The 22,717-nt window shown below is 34.0% G+C and overlaps 1 protein-coding gene across 1 annotated transcript in view; it reads left to right on the top strand.

The window, feature by feature from the left end:
• The window catches only part of DMD (dystrophin), a 2,044,437-nt gene that overhangs the window by 1,170,278 nt on the left and 851,442 nt on the right, over nucleotides 1-22,717 (top strand). The window contains exon 44 of the mRNA XM_025371836.1: nucleotides 22,480-22,655. Within this exon, the coding sequence (XP_025227621.1) occupies nucleotides 22,480-22,655 (176 nt within the window). The remainder of the gene's footprint in view (nucleotides 1-22,479; nucleotides 22,656-22,717) is intronic.

Below are 22,717 nucleotides of genomic sequence, written 5' to 3'. Positions count from 1 at the left end.
CTGAGGCAGGAGAATGGCGTGAACCCGGGAGGCGGAGCTTGCAGTGAGCCGAGATCGCGCCACTGCACTCCAGCCTGGGCGACAGCGCGAGACTCCGTCTCAAAAAAAAAAAAAAAAAAAAAAAAAAAAAACATGGGAGTGCAGGTATCTCTATGACATACTGATTTTATTTGCTTTGTCTCTGTACCCAGTAGTGGAATTGCTGTATCATATGGTAGTTCTATTTTTAAGTTTTCAAGGAACCTCCATACCATCCTCCATAATGGATGTACTCATTTATATTCCCACCAACAGTGCATAAGAGTTCCCTTTTCTCCATATTCTTGCCAACACTTTTTATCTTTTGTATTTTGATAATAGCCATTTTAACTGGAGTGAGATGATATCTCATTGTGGTTTTGATTTGCATTTTCCTGATAGTGATGTTGAACATTTTTTCATATGTTATATTAACTAAGCCAGACACAGAAAGACAAATGCAGCTTGTTCTCATTCATATGCACGATCTAAAAAAATTGATCTCATAGAAGCAGTAAATGGATAGTGGTTACCAAAGACTGGGGAAAGTAGGGGAAAGATGAGAATGGGGAGAGGATCGTCAATGGGTACAAAGTCACAATTAGAAAGAAAGAATTAGTTCTGGTATCCTGTTGCACAGTAGGGAGACTACCGTCAACAATAAGGTATTGCATATCTCAAAACAAATACATGATAAATGTTTGAAGTGATAGATATGCTTATTATCTTGATTTGATCACTAAATAATGTATACACGTATTGAAACATCACATTGTACCCTATAAATATGTACAATTATGTGGCAATAAAAATGTAAAATAATAATTTTCTCCTAATGGAGTTAAAGAGAACTTCAGACATACCTGGCATCTGTGAGTGCCTTGAGATTAATTTTTCTTTGTAGTTAACATTAACCATGGTTCTCTGATTCCCAGTGAACACCTTCACAACTAATACTCTTTTCTTCTACCTCCGATATGTTGACCCTTAATAAATCTTAATTTTTAACTAAAATTAATGATGAGTTGAAATGAATGTAGAGAACCCTCCATAGTTATTTTCCATCCGTATTACTGGAAAAAAATACCTCAGAGCACCTGGTCCTACTGCTATGGAAATGTTATTATGCATGTATAGAAGGAGAGAAAAATGTAAGCAGAATATTAGAATGCTTTATACAAATAATAACATATATGTATTAGCAGAAATCTTTGTTCTCTATTACATGTTTTTATAAACATCCATTTACTACTTTCCTGAAAGCCACTAAGATGCCTCCCAAATCAAATGAATTTTCTTAATGCACTAAATATCAATTTGATGGCCCAGTGCTGTTCAGTCACAATACAGTTCTTTCAAAGGCAGGCATAATTTTTTAAACTCCAGAAATTCTTTTGGCTGTTGTTTGTTTGCGGATTGGTTAATTAATTGATTTTTTTAATCTCCTTAGTCAAAAGCCCATATGAGAAACATTATCCTAATTATAATAGTAATAGTAACAAGGAAGCCACTTTCCACAGGTTGAATGTTAACCAGGATAGATGTACATAACCTGCTACAGCAGAAGTTTGGCCAGTATAAGCAGGCTCTGGCAACTGGCCTGGTTCTTACTACCATTACTTTTCTTTATTAAGGACACAAAGTGATTGCCTTGGTCTAAGGCTGAGTTTATCTTTTATGTAATGTAGCAAACATCTTGCCATTTCACAGAAGGGGGAAACTGATCCAGAAATAAACCTTATGCTGGTCAAAAATCCATTCCCTGATATTAAAGGCATGGAAAAACATTTCTGATCCAGTGCACATACGTATGTGGGGAAAGCTTAGTCTGAATTGATATTTGGCAAAATCAAAACCAAGCATTGTTTATTTGCAAAGAAAGCCCTGGAAACCTGGCTACATCATCATTTGTCATTCTCCTTGCTGGAACCCAAATCTTTAAAAATTGATTAAAAGGCAATGAATAACTTGCAATACTGTACTGCTTTTGGATCAAATTATTACCACTTGTAATTTAAGGCCTGAGTTACTACCCCCCGCATATTCTACCAGTATCTCACATTTCAAAATAAAAACTTATCCTGAAAATAAATATATATATTTGTGTATATATAATATATAATTTTTGAATTTTATGTATACAATAAAATAAAAATATATATGTATATAATTTTTGAAAATCTTATCAACAGTGCATCATGGAGCAGTAAAAGAAGAAAATTAAAATATGAGATCCAGATACTCATATAATTTTATCCACAACAACTCTAGGTGGTAAAATTATGTATTAAGCCCCACAAATGAATAATCTAAAGGAGATGAAGTGACTTGCTCAAAGTTGCATAACTGATAAATGGACAAGTTATTGTACCGTCTAAATCTTACTCCTCTGGACTTTGTATCAAATCAAGCACCTGCTGTTCCATGATAAAGCACAAATTTCTCTTAAATTTAGAAATCTATCTAATAAGTTTTTTATGTAGTCCTTTTCCATATATAGTTTGTTTTCTCAAACAAGGCAGTATGTGTCTGCTTTTCAGAAAGTAGTTATTTAGATGTGTACTGGAAAATAAAAATAGGTGGGAGTTACTACTAAAATATCTTTTTCAAAATAATTAGGAGTTGTATTAATATTATTGTCACCTTTATTTTCTTTTACAAAATGATATTCTTGAATAAGGTAGAATAGATGTAACACAGAGGGAGAGCTTAGAGTGCTTGAATATGTTTGTGATTTTGTCATTCTTTTCTTATGTCAAAAGAAGATTATGAGCAAATGGATTTAAGTGTAGTGGTCAGCTAAATCTTTTTGCCAAATGTTCATTTAAACTTATGAATACAAATAAAGGTCTTAATTGTTTGGCAAAGCATGCTGAGTTTTGTAAACAATTCAATAGTGATTTTTGGTAATAGATCGATAGCGAATATTAATGTAAATGTCTTCTTTTTATGATACACAGCTAGATGGTAAGCAGACAGATGATAGATAAAATAGATAACTGATAGATAACTAATAGATGATAGATAAATGATAAATAGATAAATAAAGATAATTGATAGAGAATACCTTTCCCTTCACACACGTGCATATAGGCACACTCTGTTTCTATCATAGTTACCAGGATTCAAACATTTTGTCTCACTGTTTTTCTCAATGTTAACATGCATATAGGAATACTATAGTTTTTGTTCTGTGCCCATTTTAGTTTATTTTTTAATATTTCAGAAGAAAAGCAATATGGTGGTTTCACTTTGTTTATTTTTCATTTTTGCTTATACTTTTTAAAGTTCAATATAGAAAAGTTTGAAAATGCACAAAAGTATTAAATTAAAACAGCCGGGCGCAGTGGCTCACGCCTGTAATCCCAGCACTTTGGGAGACCAAGATGGGTGGATCACGAGGTCAAGAGATCGAGACCATCCTGGCTAACATGGTGAAACCCGTCTCTACTAAAAATACAAAAATTAGCTGAGCATGGTGGTGCACGCCTGTAGTCCCAGCTATTCGAGAGGCTGAGGCAGGAGAATCACTTGAACCCAGGAGGCAGAGGTTTCAGTGACCCGAGATCACACCGCTGTACTCTAGCCTGGCAACACAGTGAGACTCCATCTCAGAGAAAAAAAAAAAAAAAAAGTAAAAACACCTATAGTCTTTCTCCCATAGGTTGCCTTCTTAATAGGTTTTACCTTTGTTTTCAACCTTTTGATATTTTCTTGAGTTTTGTCCCATTAGCAAGTAGTATTGTACAAAAACATTTTATCTTTTATTTCATATTTCCCTGATATTTAATAATTAAAATTGTTTTATATTTTATGTGTCATTTTAAAATGGAATACAATATAGCACAATCCCAGATATGATTGTAAATAATTATTATTCAATTATTGGGCCTTTGGACTGCTTCCAAATTTTGGTCACTGTAGTGAACATCCATGCACATGAATCTGTATGTTTAAGTTGATTTCATTCCACTCTCGCTTCACTCAAGGGGCTCCAACCATTCTTGTTTTCTTTCAGCTTCTTTATATTCAGACATATAAAGTTCTTTCCTGACTCAGAAGCTTCATATATCCTATTTTCTCCATCTGGATAAGTGGTTAATTCTATTATTCTTTGTGCATCTCCCATTTCAGTAACTTCATCTTCAAAGCCTTTCCAGGTCACTTCATCTAAAGTTACACCATAATCTAGCAAATCCTCAACTATTGAGCGTTATTAGTCTCCATTCTTCTTCTTCATTATTCTCTGTTAAAGCATCCCATGATTTTCCTTTGTCGCTATTACCACAATATGTGTTTATTGCGTGTATGTATATATTTGTTTGTTTATCGTTTATCTATACCTGCAGTGAAATGCCTAAGGTCAGGAACTGTCTGATGCAGGATGCAATACACTCAATAAATATTTATTGAACAAATTAATTCATTTGCTCAGTCTTGCAGGCAAATGTTACTTCTCTACATTTAAATATCTAAAACAAAAGCATTAATGTTGGTTGTCAATCAAAATTTAAATGTCGATGTTTAAGCGTGTAAGACCTCTGTCAAGTTAATCCGTACTTACCCAAAGGCTATTATGTAGAAGCGACATAAATATTTTCCTAAATTGATTTTCATATTTTAAGACGACAATGAATTTTTCAAAGCATTTTCTTCTACACAACTATTTATTCTGGAGAGTGGGGCATACGTTTCTTAATATTGTTAAAATTGGCAAGGGGATAATGTTGCTATGTACAAAGAACAAAGAACATTTAACCATCATGCAGAAGTTTTGTTTCTGGCTCTCAGTTATGAACAGCAGAGATTTTAAAAAGTTACCTTCATATGCTAAATTAGGAATGGCAGAAGGTAATATTTTAATGTTTATAAATGGTTCTTCTCTGAGACCTTGATTTCTATTTTTATGAATTCTCTTTTTGAAAGAAATTATAGTTATTATTCCAAGGTCTATTCTTTTACATTGTTTCTAATTCTATGGTGATCTTCAAAATAGAATATCAATTTTAAATACTTGGGAATGAAATTATTCTTCATATATAATTTCTTTGTATGGCATACAATGTGATTTGTTGTCCCATCATGATTTCAGTATGACCGATTACTGCAAAAACATATTGAGATAAATCATCCCACATACTCTTGGCCAGGACAGACATCACACTGTTGCAGCAACACTTCAGATGAGCCCCAGTCAACCTTGTATTTTTATAGAGAAGGATTACACATGTTTATATTCATTGCTGAAGATTAGCTGATATTATTTATTGAAACATACTAGTTTAAAAATCTGTCCATTTTTATAACACCTGGTCTGTCTACATAAGCTGAATTACATAAATATAAAACTAAACTTTCCCTCATCTCCAGTGTATATCTTGCAAGCAAGTGCATGTGAAAGAAATTAAAGCCTTGTTCGTGTTTTTTTTTTTTTTCCATCATGTGAGTACAAGACTTTTCAATAAAAATGAACTACTTTTGAACATATTTGTTTGGACAACAAACAAGAAAAAATATCTATTTGATTGATAGTGACAGAATTTTCATTAAGTTTAACAGCAGAAATACCACAATTGCATCATTCACCTTCGTGTATCAAAAGAAAACAAAAAATTAGATGTGATGAGCTCTACACAAATGTTCACTATGCATACTTTACCCATTAAACACATGATCAAGAATTATGTCAGCATGACATTCTAATATAGCAGCTTTACAAAAATGTGTAATCTAATCTAGGGATGCTGTTCTCTTTAAATCAGCTTCAAACATATTCTGGGTTGATATTTCTCATTCTTTTTTGATCCACGTTGTTTATTCACGTAATGATTATATTTAACTGAATATAACAGCATTATCAAAATGAAAGACAAAATAGATGTTTAATAGGAAAGTCAGTATCAAATCATCTTTTTTCTACCAAAAAAGATCTATAATTATGAAGTATTTGGTTTATTATTTTCACAAGGATTTAAACGTGCACAATTTGCCAGTTTTTTGTATTTTCTATTTTTCATGTCTCTGCATATCTCTTTAATATCTAAGTATTTGAGTCAGAAAAGAGCCAGTACTAAATAATGGGAATCTCACTGAAATGTGATAACAGTCTGGGGCCTAATCCTGGGACTTTTATCTGCAGGACAACTCGGACAAATCTTTAGACCCCCAATTCCTTGTCTTTACCCTAGGAATAATAACACATTTTTCTGACCTTATACTTTACATGGATCTCAAATGGAATAATCATCTGATAGCAGCTTATGAAGTATATAAAAGTAAGAAATTATCACAATAAGATAATTATTCTTTGGCATAGTATTAATGATGTCTTGATCTGTTTGACAAAATCAACATTTCTGTATGGTAAATGCCTTTCCTGGTTTTAACAAAAGATCATACCAGAAATGATGAGTAGATAGATACTTAAATTGTTGTTCCTGAATCTGGAATGTATTGCCAATGTCCCAGATTGATCTTTGTTCTTTTTTTGCTTACACATTTCTTTTCACATTGACGGTGTGATATTTCTTTAAATGTAGAATACAAAACCTTATTCGTTTGTGTTTATTAATTAAAACATCTATATTGCTTAAAGGAGCAAACTGAGTTTTAAGTTTTATCGATTTATACCCTTCTTCAATACACATAGGATTAGGGCAGTATGTAACAAAATTGCAAGCTGTAAATGAAATATTAATAGAAAATAAAACCAGGGGAGATATAAACTGAAGTTTTGTATTAAGGCTAAGGATAAGGGGGGAAAAATGTACGTATATATGGAAAAAGAATGGTATTGAATGGGAGTTGTGTTTTTTTGGTTTTTTTGAGACGGAGTCTCGCTCTGTTGCCCAGGCTGGAGTGCAGTGGTGCGATCTTGGCTCCCGGCAAGCTCCGCCTCCCGGGTTCATGCCATTCTCTTGCCTCAGCCTCCCGAGTAGCTGGGACTACAGGTGCCTGCCACCATGCCTGGCTAATTTTTTTTTTTTTTTTTTTTAAGTAGAGACGGGGTTTTACTGTGTTAACCAGTATGGTCTCGATCTCCTGACCTTGTGATCCACTCACCTCAGCCTCCCAAAGTGCTGGGATTACAGGCATGAGCCACTGCGCCCAGCCTGAATGGGAGTTTTGATGGAACATGTTCACATCATGATAATACCTATTATCTTTATATTCTGAATGTCAAAACAAAATTAGAGTGATTTTCCCTTATTTCCCTGCAGTACATCTGTCTTAATAATTCTAAGCTTTCCTGATTTCGGTATTAATCTCTATTTTGCAAAAGGCAGTATGTTTATAAGATATCAAGTAAACTAAGTTTATGGAACTTGTAACAACATTTTTAACAACCTTTCTCCCTAGAGAGTTCATGGTAGACATGAATTTATTCAAAACTAGTGTGTAGAAAAATACCATTAACAAAAGCTCTGAAATTATATTAGAGGAGCTTAATAATGTTACATGAGAAAGAATAAAATGTTATTTATGATTTTTGATATATTTTACCCACTATATATGGCCATATCTATGAAAACTTTAGTAATATCTACTAATGCAAATATGGTAGTAAATTGTGTCTGCAGGTGCTGATGCCATAGTAGATAAAATATGATAACTTTATTTTAAAATATCGTATTTAAATAATGAAAATACAGTATTGGGAAAGACTATTTTATCTATTCTCTCACTCTTGAATAAAAAAAATCCAGAAAAAATACCTTGTTTTGGTAAGATTATATCAATTTATTTCCCAAATGTGTATAGGGTTACTTTTCTCTGATCATAAATGTATGTCTCTTCATTATAAAAATACATTGAAAGTGATAGAAGAAAACCAAAAGAATAAATGTAAATAATGATGTCATATTTCAAAAATTCGACATTTTTCTAGGTGTTGATCCAGTCTAAATCTCTTTTCAGAAGACTCCCTCCTGTGTAGATTCCCCAACTATTCTGCAATGTGATTTCCTCTTGCTCTGTTCTTGTAGAAGGGAGACACATCGTCACCATGTCAAATACATAAAATGGTGCATGTATTAGATCATTGTCTCTGTCCATTGTTTGCCAGAGGGCCTCACAGTTTTTCAAGTGGTGGGCAACTGGATGTCATGCTGCTCTTGTACAATCGAACACAATTCATTATTTATATGGTTCCTTCATTTTAAGAAAATTTAACTTTTATTAGCTGGGGAAAAAAAAGAAGTGATTTTTAAGTTGTTTAGAAATGTGAAATTCATGGTGTATATGTGCCACATGGAATACTATGCAGCCATAAAAAAGGATGAGTTTGTGTCCTTTGTAGGGACATGGATGCAGCTGGAAACCATCATTCTTAGCAAACTATCACAAGAACAGAAAACCAAACACCGCATGTTCTCACTCATAGGTGGGAACTGAACAATGAGATCACTTGGACTCAGGAAGGGGAACATCACACACCGGGGCCTATCATGGGGAGGGGGGAGGGATTGCATTGGGAGTTAAACCTGATGTAAATGACGAGTTGATGAGTGCAGCACACCAACATGGCACAAGTATACATATGTAACAAACCTGCACGTTATGCACATGTACCCTACAACTTAAAGTATAATAATAATAAATAAATTTTAAAAAATAAATAAAAATAAAAAAAAAGAAATGTGAAATTCAATTTTCATACTGCAAAAGAGATTCAACTGCAAACACAGGCACACGCGTCTAGTGTTAGAACGAGTTGTCATACAAACCCAAATTAGCTGCCTCCACGTTGTCTTTGTTAACAAGTGTTTGTTTGCTCCTTGTTCCATCATCCAGAAATGCTCTTTAGCAGGAATAGATGGAACACAGTCGCAGTGACTTCTTCCTGTCTTTAAAAATTGGGATGACATTTGCCCATCTGCAGTGTTAACATAGTTCCTCAAAGACTACTGAGAGTGGGGTAGGACTGTATTGCACAAGTTCTCTCGTTTCACTGGAATGTTATTGGTCCAGGGCCAGAGATTTTAGCTCATTTAGAGCAGCAAGGTGCTCTTTTAAAATTCCCTCACCTATTTTGGGCTTCATTTCCCTTATACGGTTACGCCTTTTCCAGTCTGATGAACATTCTCCTTGACAGAGCAGACAAGCAAAAGGAGCTGTGCACTGTTGCTTTCTGTGTCACCTCTATCCCTAACCTTCTCCCTTCTGCCCCAAGCAGTGAACCTTCATCTTTCTGGTTCTTCTTCCTCCAAATGGAAGTTAAAAGGCCCCGAATGTTGTCTTTAACATTATCACAAGCCTCAATTCATTCCAAGCTCAGCGTTTCCTCATTGTTTATACACTTCTATGTTGTTCTTCCAATATTTGCCCTCAGTTCTCTGTCCCTCATTTCTTCCCATGTTCATACTCTATTAGAATCTGAGCACCTTTGAGGTTGTCCATACAGTGGCACACATCTTGTTAGATACCACCCATTGTTTTATACTCACTGGAATGATTTGCCTTTATATTGTCAAAATTTTATTCTAAAGAGCTTTTACAGGCTTTCTTGAGACATTTTCTCTTTAAATTCAAGATCATTGGATCACTACACTTTTTCCTTTTTAATCTAATGAACATACTCCCCCACATACACACGTGTGTTACTGAAAGATAGATGCCACTTGACTAGTCTTATAGATTGTCTAAATTGATCGTTTTGTGTGGGGATAAAAGGGTGAATTGTATAATATCCCTGATGGTTCACGAAGTCTGTTCCCGTATAACCTGATTAGTCTTCCAAACACTTTTAAATTCTGTCTGCAAATGACTGAGGTTTGGCAATCAGCCTATTTCGGTTCTTTTCTTGCATAAGAAGAGTCCATATGTACTGTGTGAAGTAAGAGAGAGAAAGTACTTAGATTTGTTGGATGCCCTGATTGTTAGCATGGCTAAGGTATTGTGTAAGTAAGGAGAGTGGTCAAAAATGATATTGTTTTTATTTCTTTTTTTTTTTTTTTTGGATAAAATTTCTTTATTTTTTTATTTTTTTATTTTTTTTAAATTTATTTTTTATTATTATACTGTAAGTTGTAGGGTACATGTGCATAACGTGCAGGTTTGTTACATATGTATACTTGTGCCTTGTTGGTGTGCTGCACCCATCAACTCGTCATTTACATCAGGTATAACTCCCAATGCAATCCCTCCCCCCTCCCCCCTCCCCATGATAGGGTTAGGGTTTTTATTTCTTAATTGAGGTAAAATTTTATATAAGATGAAACAGACTTATTTGGGAGAGGAGGAAGAGTTTGTTCTTATATAACATTTCAACCTGTCATATTTAGTTGAGAATTTCAATCTGTCAAGATACTTTGTATAATATTCAGATTCTGCCATCTAATATATTTTCCATGCTTTCTTACTGGATGTGACTGTGGCAGGTGTATAAGTTAGTATAGATATTAAATCCTCAATCTGTTAACTTTTGTCAAGTGGTCCCACTGAAAAAGTGACACCTCAATTAAAAAAAAAATTCCATTACCTCAGAAAGTTTTTTCATGCTACCTTCCAGTCAGTTCCCAGCCCCAATAGGCACCTATTCTTCTGATTTATATCACCATAGATTAGTTTTGTCTTTTTAAAAATTTATATAAATGAAATCATACAATATGTACTATTTTGATCAGCGTACTACTTTTGAGACTCATCCATGTAAATATATCAGTTGTTCATTCCTTTATTGATGATTAATATTCCATTGTATAGATATACCACAATTCTCCTTTTGATGCACATTTCAGGTTGCTTTCAGTTTTTGGCTATTATAAAGATGCTGTGGACGTTTGTGTACAGGCCATTTTGTGAGCATATGTTTTAATTTAGTTTGAGTAACTCTGTAGAAGTGGAATGACTGGGCCAAATGTTTAACTTTATGAGATATTGTCAAACAGTATCTAAACAGTTTTCTAAAGTGGTTGTGCCATTTTACAATGCCACCAGTGATGACTGAGAGTTCCAGTTACTCTACATCTTTGTCCATATTTGGTCTTGTCAGTCATTTTAATTTTTGCCATTTTATAGAATATGAAGTAGTATCTTGTTGTGGTTTTAACTTGTATTCCTCTGATTACTAGCACTATTAAGCATCTTTTCATGGATTTATTGGACATTCATGTAGATTATGTCATTCAAGATTGTACCTTTATGATTATTGGGTGAAAAGAGTATCATTTTGAGGTCATTCATATAACTTGAAGACTGGGAATGACAGACATTTTCCTGTTTTGTTTCTTTTCCCTTTATCTGAGGAGTCTACTAGAATGCAGTGTTGTTGCTTGAGCAGCAGTGCATTAGCTTTGTAAAAGCTCTATTCTCTGGCATCCCCACCACTAATATAAAGTGCAGAACATTTGAAATGTGCTATGCTCTTAGAGATTCCTTCAAAGTGCACAAACATTCTGCAGTTTCACCACCTACCAGTAAAAGAAACTCAGTCACTCATTTAGTCATTTAGTAAAAAAAAAAAAAAAAAAAAAAAAAAAAAAATTAACTGATGAGCATGGTGGAAACCTCAAAGGTAAAGAAGACAATGTCCCTGAATTAAAGACAATCATAAATTTTCAATAAAAATAATGAAATTTAGGCTGGGCATGGTGGCTCATGCCTATGATTCTAGCACTTTGGAAGGCTAAGGTGGGAGGATTGTTTGAGGTCAGGAGTTCAAGACCAGCCTCAGCAAAAAAGTGAGACCCTGTCTCCACAAAAAATTTTTAAAAATTATCTGGGTGTGGTAGTATGCGCCTGTGGTCTCAGCTACTCAAGAGGCTGAGGTGGAGGATCACTAGAGCCCAGGAGTTGGAGGCTACAGTGAGCTATGATTGTACCACTGCACTCAAACTTGCATAACAGAATGAGTCCTTGTCTCTAATAATAATCATAACAAAATTTAATTTTTATAGACTATGTAAAACAGTAAAGTAGATACGGTTCAAGTACAGTATGATTTTATAGGATAGATAACTTTTGCTTGAAAATGTATTCACAATAGAGATAGTATTTGGGGCACATGTTTATCCATTTAACAAAAATGTTTTGAGCACTACCAGGTAGCAACACTTTACTAGGCACTAGAGTGAGAAAAGATTATAGTTCCTGCTCTCATGAATCTCATGGTCTAGTAAATTGGAATGAAAGCATTACATAAGTAGAGATAAAGACACACATGATGGAGGATGGAGAATAGTCGAAGGTCTGGAGAATGACCAGGACATCACTATGAGTTATCTAATTGTGCTAAAGCATGGATGAAGACTCAGAAAGTCATTGAAAGAAGCCTAAAAAGGTATCTCTCAGGGATACTATGAGGTTCTGAATCTTATATAAGCTATTTGGGCTTCAATAGGCAGGCACTGAGTATTCAGTGTAAATTTTTGAGCAGGGAATCCACCAGAAGAACTATGTATCTGGAGGATTAATCTGGAAAGATTGTGTAGAATGTTATGCAGTGAAAGAGTTTGAGAGGAAACAATTAGGAGGGTGTATTCATAACATAGGTGAAATGTAATGAATAACCAGGCTGGAGGAAAAGCAATAATGATGGGATCAACTAGGCAAGAAGTGTAACAATTAGGATCAGTAAAATAGAATTTGGATTGGGGGAATGATAAAAAAGGGACAAGACACAGTTGAACTGGTGGTATCCATACTGGAAAATACAGATGTCATTCAAATAAATATTGTAATGAATATAAGAAGCCAGTTTTGTGAGTGATGTAGATGTTGGCTTGAAAATATTTCCTTTGAGGTTTCAGTCAAATGAAAAGGTCCTGAAATGCTACGTGGTAGCTTAAGAGGAAAGCATTCCTGGAGAGAAAAAATTAGAAAAGATTTACATTTGATAATTTAATCTTTTCCTTCATACAAGCTAGATTGATAAGAAAGTAAAACCTATAGTTTTCACCACTTTTTTACAACTATTCCTAACCTTTTAGATACTCACATGAATAATTGAGAAAAATCTAACAGATGACTTGCTTATGTCATTTGTCTGCTTTATCCTTAGGTTCCTCCGGCTTGTATATTGTTCAATAAAATACAGATCATTGATATTGTACAATATCCTGATAATGGGGAGAGAATCCATTCTTGTGCATTTTTTTTTTTTTTTTGATTTGCAGAGGGCATGCTCAGTCAACAAGAAATGCACAATTGTTTTTATCATCACCTCTTCTCATCTAATTTCACGAAGGAGAGGAGTATTACCATACAACAGATAATGAGTTGGAAAATAAGAAACCTAACCTCAGAACTTAAGGCTTGGGGAAAAAAAAAGAGTAATTTGTGTTTAATGCCTGTATAACTTGGCCAGAGGGACATATAAGGCTTAGTGATGGCCAACATGTGCTTAGATGTGGATTGTTAGCTGATGTCTTGGGGGTTCTGTAATCTAAGCTAAATGCTCAAAATCAATTAATTGATGTTAGACACAGAGATCTGTTTTGATCCCTCTTTATCGTATTTCTAGGCCTTCGCGTTCTCAAGAGCCTGAGAAATGAATGCTTTCCTTAATAACTTGTTATTTGTGGTAGGAGATGAAACTTTGATAAAAACACAATTGTTTTTAAATGTCTCTTTTTCACTCTAGGCTGTGGTATATATTTCAAAAAGTTACTTTTGAACCTTTCCAGAATGAGAAAGCAATCAAGAAGATTATAATATTTTGCTTAGTTTTCTGCTCAATTTATCAACAAATATTTCTTAAGCAATTATTAAGCTGAGCAGCGCTCAGCGCTGTGCTTGGTGATATAGGAAATGGGGAAAAGACCGTCTTTAAGGCCTTTACAATAATAATTACCTCAACTTGTCTGTTTCTTTTCCTTACCATTTTGCCAACATCATTGATCTATCTTGTTCTCAAAGCAATCGCCATAGTTATATTGTAACACAGCATTTTCTAGGCTGTCCCCATTAAACTGAGAGTGTTGACAAGAAAATACAGCTTATTTATCATTGTGAAACTTCAGACACCTACTAGTTACCCTAAATTAAATATTTGTTGGAGTCAGTCACACTAAAGAGAACACTTACTGCATTGAACAATTTACCTTCATTAGACAGCATTTAAAGATTATGCCATAGCAAAAGCCCATGGAATTCTTGTGAACACAGAATAGAAGTGTATTAAGGAACAAGCTAAATTCTGTTCTCTTAAAGCACAACACTTTCTCAAAATATATTTTGAAATCATCTTTGACCATTGTTTTTTTACTAATAGGTGGGTGGGAGTTAGGGTAGGAAAACACAAGCAGCTTCATCAAAACAATATTCTATTTTGTTCAAATTTGTGGGGAATCATACGGCCTCTCAATTTTCCACATTATGCTAATTATGATATTAATCTCTCTGCCAGCAAATGAAAATAATACATATTAGATGTAGCAAATGTCAATAATGACAAAATTAGTCATCATGCAGATACTCAGGGATTCCCAAAATATGTTTGGATTATGATTGCTAGCTTTGAGTTTGCCCAGAATCATTTCAATAAAAATAAGGGATCAAACACATTTGGAACAAAACTCACATCATAAATTTTAGACATAGCTCTGCCAATAATGCTCTCAGTTATATTTTCAGTCCTAATATTTCTTCTGCATTCCAGACAAGTGTCTTCAACTGTCTGATTGATACTCTCTCCTTTGTTTCTATCCTCAATGCATTAAGTCCTGTGTATTTACTTTCCAAATATCACTTGGTTCCATGCACTTCTCTCCATTTCTGCCACTGACTCCTCCTTGATCCAAGCGACCATCTTTCCTCACTTTAACTACCGTGATATCTCCTACTTGGTCTCCTTACTTCTATTCCAGGGCTCCTCCAATCCATTCATCCTCCTGCAGAGAATGATGACTAGCACCTTCCACAATGTCTGGCTAATAGGAGGTATCCAATCAATAATTGACTTACAGAGTGAAAATATAGGCATGGCCAATACCAGTAGAGAACTACAGGGTTTTAGAACCAATGACAGTAGATCTTTCAATCAAGTATTTCCAGTCTATAATCAAGTTTAATTACACATTGTCTTATTTTGGAAAAAAACAATTTTGATGTCTTTTTCTCTATGCACACATACATATTATATGACCCTCTACCTGCCAAATGACTTTTGAAGAATTATTTATGTGCCTCCAAATTAGTAATACCTCTAGAGAGAAGAGAAATTAGAAAGTTTAAAATGACCTATGCCTCCTTTGGAATATTATGTCCTAAGACTGTTTTTTGAGTTACATGCAATATGTTCCACGATGAAACATTTAATGTATTCAGAATCATGCTAATAATTATGTAGAAATAATTTTATGCCTGAAGTCATGTGTTCTATAACCAGGATTACTTAATAAGAAAGCAAGCACGGCTGTGAACAAGATGCCTTTGTATCAGAGAAAGGCCAATTTGTTTTCTTAACAAATCTAAGTAAATGGAGACAAAAACACAGCCCTTAAATGTTTTCTATTTGTCCTGAAGTTCTCATGAATAAGTTAGAAGGCTAGAAGCGTTAAATAAATCCATGAACGTAGAGAGAGCTAACATTTATTTTACCAAAGTAAAACCTATTCGCTTTGCAAAATTCTGTACTTTGTAACAACAGTTTTCTTTAAAGCAAGAGTCACCAATTCAAATGCCTTTACAGAATGATTTGAATGCATTCATACCCTACCTAAAGGCATTCAAATTATTAAACAAAGTTCTAACGCCAAAACATGTCTGGGGCCAGATTTAAAATGTAGCCCTCAGTTTCGGAGGGCAAAAATTTAACATATATATGTTTTCCTCACTTTAGGTAGCACTGTATTGAATCTCTGCTTGAAATTGAGGAATATATGATTTTTTTTTTTGGCCCAGGGCATCATTTCTTGGAGGAGAAAGAAAAACAACCCAAGATACCCTTACAAAACATTTAGTACTTAAAACTCTTTATGATGAATTCATTTTCGTATACACATTAATAACAATGATAATAACAAATATATATATGTGTGTGTGTATATATATATACGTGTATATGTGTGTGTGTGTGTGTGTGTGTGTATATATATATATATATATATATATATATATATAAAACTGATGTGAATAAGATAAATACATCGAAAGGAAATTTCATTGTAATTTGATATTAGGTAAATGTCCCATTAAAATAAATTGCTACTGTACATAATTTTCCTTCAGTTCATTGGCAGGATGTTTGCTTTGGAAAAGAAACAGTCTATTTCTAGTTTTAGAAGGAATAGAAGGAATTCTCATTATTCTTTTATAGCAACCATTATCAGGAGCAGATGGGAAATTGTACCAAGAGCATATCTACTATTATACCTCACAGGAAAAAGACAGTATTAAATGAAATCTAACAAGGCCTGATCCTGACTCTAGTTCCTGTGACAAACAAACACAACCATTTATATGGTTTCAGCATTTGTATTGGTAAGGTACAATAAATGTTTACTGAAGTGAAAAAAAAAGATAACAGGAGAAAGAACAGGCTAAAAAGGTGCATTTTATGTCTGATTGTTCACTGTAAAGACTGTTCCTTTTTAAAATAATCAAATTTTATTTTATATACGGGGGTAAATGTACAGGCTTGTCACAAGGGGGATTGTGCATGATGCTGAGGTTTGGGGTACAGATATCATCACCCAAATAGTGAGCATAGTACCTGATGGGTGGTTTTTCAACCAATGCGCACCCTCCCTTCTTCCCACCTCTACTAGTCTGCGGTATCTGTTGTTTCCATATTTACATCCATGTATGCTCTATGGTTAGCTCCCACTTATAAGTGAGAACATACAGTATTTGTTGTTTTTCCTGTTCCTGCATTAATTTGCTTATGATTATGGTCTCCAACTGCATCCATGCTTCTGCAAAGAACATGATTTCATTCTTTTTATGACTATGTAGTATTTCATGGTGTATATATACCACATTTTCTTTATCCAATCTACCATTGCTTCACAACTAGGTGGATTCTATGTCTTTGCTATTGCGAATAACACAAGACAGGACCTTTTTATTTGACTGAGTTACTTGCAAATTACTCATAAAAGATCTGGAGGTCTTAACTGAAAGTTGAATCTGCGGTGCAGTTCAAATTTAGTGATGTATTTTCTGTTCAAGAGAAGAAAGCCCTCGTTCAGTCTTGCTGTAAAGTCCAATACATATGAAAATAACACAAATAGAAACATTTTATAAATAGCTATACAAAGGAGGGGCACTTAGTTCCCCTAGAACTCTTAAAAGACCTCTAGAAAGAGGGAACTTTTATGCTAACTATTAAAGATGAATAACGAATTTGTCCTACCCAACTTAACAGTATTGTCAAGGAAGTAGAAAGTTATTCAGTTTTACTGGGTGTTGGAGCTAAACTCGAAAGTGAGGAGAAGTGGCTGAGAAGGCAGTGGGGAGAAGAGAATGGTCCTTTCCATGCTCCCTGTTGTACTAATATGTTTGGATATTATCTTGTAGCTCATATATGGACTGGATTCTTGTCCTCCTCATTCTGAGCTCTCCTTGACTTTTATTCTTACCTCCTGTAACTTTCATTCTTTTACTCAAAAAAGGCCATTATTTCAGCCATTTTCACTGTTTTCTTATCCTTCCTAGTTTCTTTTCTATACTATTTTTCCACTCTTTTTTTTCTGTACTATTTTGCCCTTCTCTCCATTTTCCTAACTGCTGGATTTCCCCAATTTTAGCCATCTTTCAATTGTTCTGGCTATCCTCAGATGCTCCCTCAAGGTTATCAGACCTTCCACCGAGACGGAATCCCTTAGTCTATGGACAGGCTAAGTGGAATGGGTCCTGTTGCTGGGCTTAGCATATGCCCTGAATATTCATGCATTTATTTTGCTTCTTTACAAAAATCCATCATCCGATAGAAATTGAAAGATACTTCCTGAAGCATATTAAAATCTCTGAAAACAGTATTGACTATATTGTCTAATAATTAATATGACTGGTAAAATAGCTTTATTTATCATTGAGGAAAGTATCAGAAACTGTATTTCAAACTCCTGAATTCTTGACACTGACAAAGAGACAATGAGAATGATCTTAGGATTAAAAAAAAAGAAGAAAAAGCACCATATTTGCAGGAAATTGCACCATAAAAGTCTCAGTTTCACAACCCTCCTCAAGTTTCATTTTATTACATCTTTTCTCTTCACCAATCAGTAAACTGGGTTAATGATTAACCTGTCTCAAAATAATTCATGAACAAAATTACAAGTAAATCTCAGTATTGGATTTTTGAAACATCTCCTTGTTCAAAGAAGGTTCCTTTTTCTTCCCTCTATTTCCCTGTATTTATCTTTTCTTCCAATTGCATTTTATCTCTTCTGTTTTTCTATTTTGCTCCCTAGTTTGTGGTTTTTTTGCCAGTTTTTTATTTCCTACATAATTCATCTAATTTGTCATTGTACAATTTCTTATAACTGCTTCTTAGCTTATTCCTTTTCTTCATTTGTCACATTTTATTTTTCATCTGTTGTGTTTTCATACAGTTTTGGAAAGTTTTACAAATAGACTTTTTTAAAAAAAAAATGTATATAATGCTTTCATAGAAAAGGTAGTTGTTTCTTTTTCTTATATCCTTCCCTGTATAAAAATAAAAATGTAGCAGTTCTGTCTTTGCCTGTATTTCCTCTTTCCTTCTCCAAATTTGACCAGACTTGAAGGACTTAGATATATAATAGTGTTATTTTCTATAATTTAGGAATACCTTTTGACTTAAAAAGCAGAAGAGAAGTTGAAAATAATATAGTAATTCTACATGTCCTTCCTGCTTCCCTATTCTCTCCACATGCTTGTAACCTCCCCTTTCTTTTTTAGTGTATCTCTTTCATAAACCTTTGTCCCCAGAAATTCTGATTCAGTAGACTTAAAATGGAATTCTGGGCTTTTTATATTTTGAAAAGCTCCCCATGGGAGTTAGATATGCACTTCTTATTAAAAAACGAATGCTTAATATTGAAATCAAAACACAATAAGCTTTCTAACTATGATGAATAATCCAACAGATTTAATTATGATTTTCTTTTTGTCTAGAACCAAGACTAGATGTTAATTGCCAGAGAAATAGATAAGAATGACTATGACAACAGTACATTAATATGATATCAAAGCTTGGAAATTTTATTGGTAATGAAGAATTCAGTACTTAAAATATTTAGAAGCTATAGAATTAAAATTAATTAATGTAGTTCACTGTGTGAATAAAGTTGATTGAGATTTTACATTTAATTTTGTAAATCCAATGTTATCTTTTCCAGCTCAGAAAATACCACATACAAGTTATTACTTTCTGTTTTGATCCCTTATTTTTCTCTCTTATGCTTTATCACTGAAAACTCTCCTTGAGCAGGCCATGCACTGTAAATATTTCTCCTGGTTGCAAAACCTCCTCATACAAATGCAGTAGACTATTTAATGAGCTCTTCTTTCACAAAATTAAAAAATACCTGAAAGCCCTGATTTGAGATTCTATATAAATGAGATTTAGATCTAACAATTTTAAATTATTGCTTCGCTCTTAGCTATTCAATTCTATCTCTTATTTGGGAAAGCGAAATAATAAAACCATTGCTGATTCTACAATTAGGTTGTAAAAGTCACTGTAGCCATCAGCCATGAAGGAAAAGGGCCAAGTTCAAAACTACAAAGCAAAGAGGCTGAGATAAAAAATGCTGCAGCAGCTTTAGTTTATGGCATTATAAGCAGGAATAAGAATTCCTTGATTACTTAACAAAGGCTCAAAAGGCATTTACTCCATTACCTTACAACTCAAAGTGGTATTCCTGGACCAGCAGTATTGGCATTTTTTTTTTTTAATTTTGTAAGAAATACAGAATTTTGGTGCCTCCACGGACCTAATGAAGCAGGACTTGCAGTTTAATAAGATCTCCAGGAGATTTTTATGCACATTAAAGTCTAAGAAGCACCGCTATGGTATGCATCTGATGTGTGCCCATGCATTTTTTAAAAGTATGAAGTATAGTTGTAAGTATTGAACACTCATGAAGGAACAAATAAGAGCCATGGTCTTTACCCTCTAAATACCTCCCTGATGTCTATGTTTTAGGCAAAATTTTTTTACCGTTTCAGTAGTCACTGATGCTTGCATGATCCAGTTTATTCCAAAACAATGGTGATTCTCATGTAATAGTTCATGTTGCCTTAATAATTTACGTTGTCTCAAGTTCTCTGCCCAGGCCCCAATATACACCAAGGGCTGTACTCGTCCCGTAACTCCTGCTCTCGTACAGTGACATAGAGCCCAATTTTATATACCTGGTCACATCATGGAGATTGCACACCACAGGCCTTAACTTCTGCCACACTCTCACTGCCTTTAACCCTCCATATGCCTAAGTCCTATGCTTCTTTAAATTCCAAATTTACCCAGAAGTCTCCTCTGCTCATCCTTTTCACTGAGATCATCCCTCTTCTGGCCTACCATGTATTGATCACCTTACTTTTTTATCCTACTGTATGTAGTATAACAAATTATCACTTACAATTGTGTATTATTTTTTCAACTAGATTATGTACTGCCTAAGACCTAGAAAATTGTGCTTATTTATTTGAATCTCTAGGAGGATCAGTGATAAGTATTAATACTAATGACACTAAGGTGATGATGAGCCTGAATTTCCTCCCTTCCTTTCTTCCTACTTCTCTCCTTTCCTCCCTTCTTTTCTTCCTCCATTCCTTCCTCTGTTCCTTCCTCCTTCCACTTTTTCTTCACTTCCCTTATTCATAAATTCATGCATTCACTCAGCAAATGCTTATTGAAACCTTCCATGCACCAGACATTGTACTAAACAACAGGAAACAATCATGAATAAGACACAATATCTGACCTCAAAGAATTTATGATATAAAAGTAATGGCAAAAACCGTGATTACTTTTGCACTGACCTAATATATAGACATAGTTTGTTATGACTGGTGTTTCTATTACTAAGCAATGACTGTCACATGCAACACTGATCTGAACAGGTGGTAAAGAGTGAGATGTAAGCAATGGAGCAAAGCCAACTAGTTACAAGGAAATATCACATGTTTACTAGAGCACATCTCATGGGCATTCAAGAGAGTATGGCCAGGACAGCTTGTGAATAGTTCAGTAACTGTGCATAGTTTTATATTCATTGTGAGGCACCGTGTCACTGGAATAATGACCTTGTTATCATTTTTTGCTGATTTACAGGGTATTTTAATTGCTAAAAGTAGGCTACCAAAATTTCCAGTATTCAAAAATAATTTTGCTTGAATGTAGTAAAAAAAAAAAAAAGGCAAGAAATTTATGTGAAATGAGAGTCTAAGGGAGCTTTACCTCAGTCTCAGAAAACATGCATTCGTTCCTTCATTTAGCAAGCATGTACTGGTGTCTACTATAAGCTTGCTATTGTGTCAAGGAGTAGGAGAATATAAAAATATTAGAGAATTTGAATCACATCTATTAGGAGAGTTTTCTACATATTGACATTATTCTGTCAGTGACACAAGGATTTGAGTCATTTAGATTTAAATATGGTAGGTATCTCAAGTTCTCAGATATTATTTCATTTTCTAAGGTTCATATTTAGTTAATATGTTATTTTAATTGCCTTACAAATTCTACATTATCTTTTTTAAAAAAATAAATAGAACATAGTGGCCAGTTTTATTTAATGGTAAAAAGCATTTTTGTTTTTGTATGTACTTGGTTATAATATTCTCCTTTTCAATTGAACTATTTTTCTGATACTTTACTCTTAAAATTTCATTCAGGAAAAAAAGTAAACAATATTTAAGCTTGACAATCATAAAAATGTTCTGGTGACTATAGATTATTTTAAAATATATTACTGTACCTTACGGATATCTTGATGGGATGCTCCTGAAAGCAATTAATTCTCAGTTTTATGTGGCTTATAATGCAAAATACATTGATGTAGACAGAATTTGAAATAAATTTTCTTCTAAAATAGCAATTAATTTTATTTAAATATCTCTACAGGTTTTTTTAAATACTGTGACTAAACTATATTTGTTCTTTTTCACCTCTCTTATCCACAATCACTAAGAAACCCAAATACTTTGTTCATGTTTAAATTTTACAACATTTCATAGGCTATTAAACATGGAACATCCTTGTGGGGACAAGAAATCGAATTTGCTCTTGAGAAGGTTTCCAACTAATTGATTTGTAGGACATTATAACATCCTCTAGCTGACAAGCTTACAAAAATAAAAACTGGAGCTAACCGAGAGGATGCTTTTTTCCCTGACACATAAAAGGTGTCTTTCTGTCTTGTATCCTTTGGATAGGGGCATGTCAGTTTCATAGGGAAATTTTCACATGGAGCTTTTATATTTCTTTCTTTGCCAGTACAACTGCATGTGGTAGCACATTGTTTAATCTTTTCTCAAATAAAAAGACACGGGGCTTCATTTTTGTTTTGCCTTTTTGATATCTTACAGGAACTCCAGGATGGCATCGGGCAGCGGCAAACTGTTGTCAGAACATTGAATGCAACTGGGGAAGAAATAATTCAGCAATCCTCAAAAACAGATGCCAGTATTCTACAGGAAAAATTGGGGAGCCTGAATCTGCGGTGGCAGGAGGTCTGCAAACAGCTGTCAGAAAGAAAAAAGAGGTAGGGTGACAGATCAAATAGGAATTATAACATTTTAGCAGACCTTTTTAAGCTGTTCTTAA

The sequence above is a fragment of the Theropithecus gelada genome, chromosome X, assembly GCF_003255815.1.
Source record: "Theropithecus gelada isolate Dixy chromosome X, Tgel_1.0, whole genome shotgun sequence".
NCBI classification, from domain to species: Eukaryota; Metazoa; Chordata; class Mammalia; order Primates; family Cercopithecidae; genus Theropithecus; species Theropithecus gelada.
This window is presented reverse-complemented; position numbering and strand designations above follow the sequence as displayed.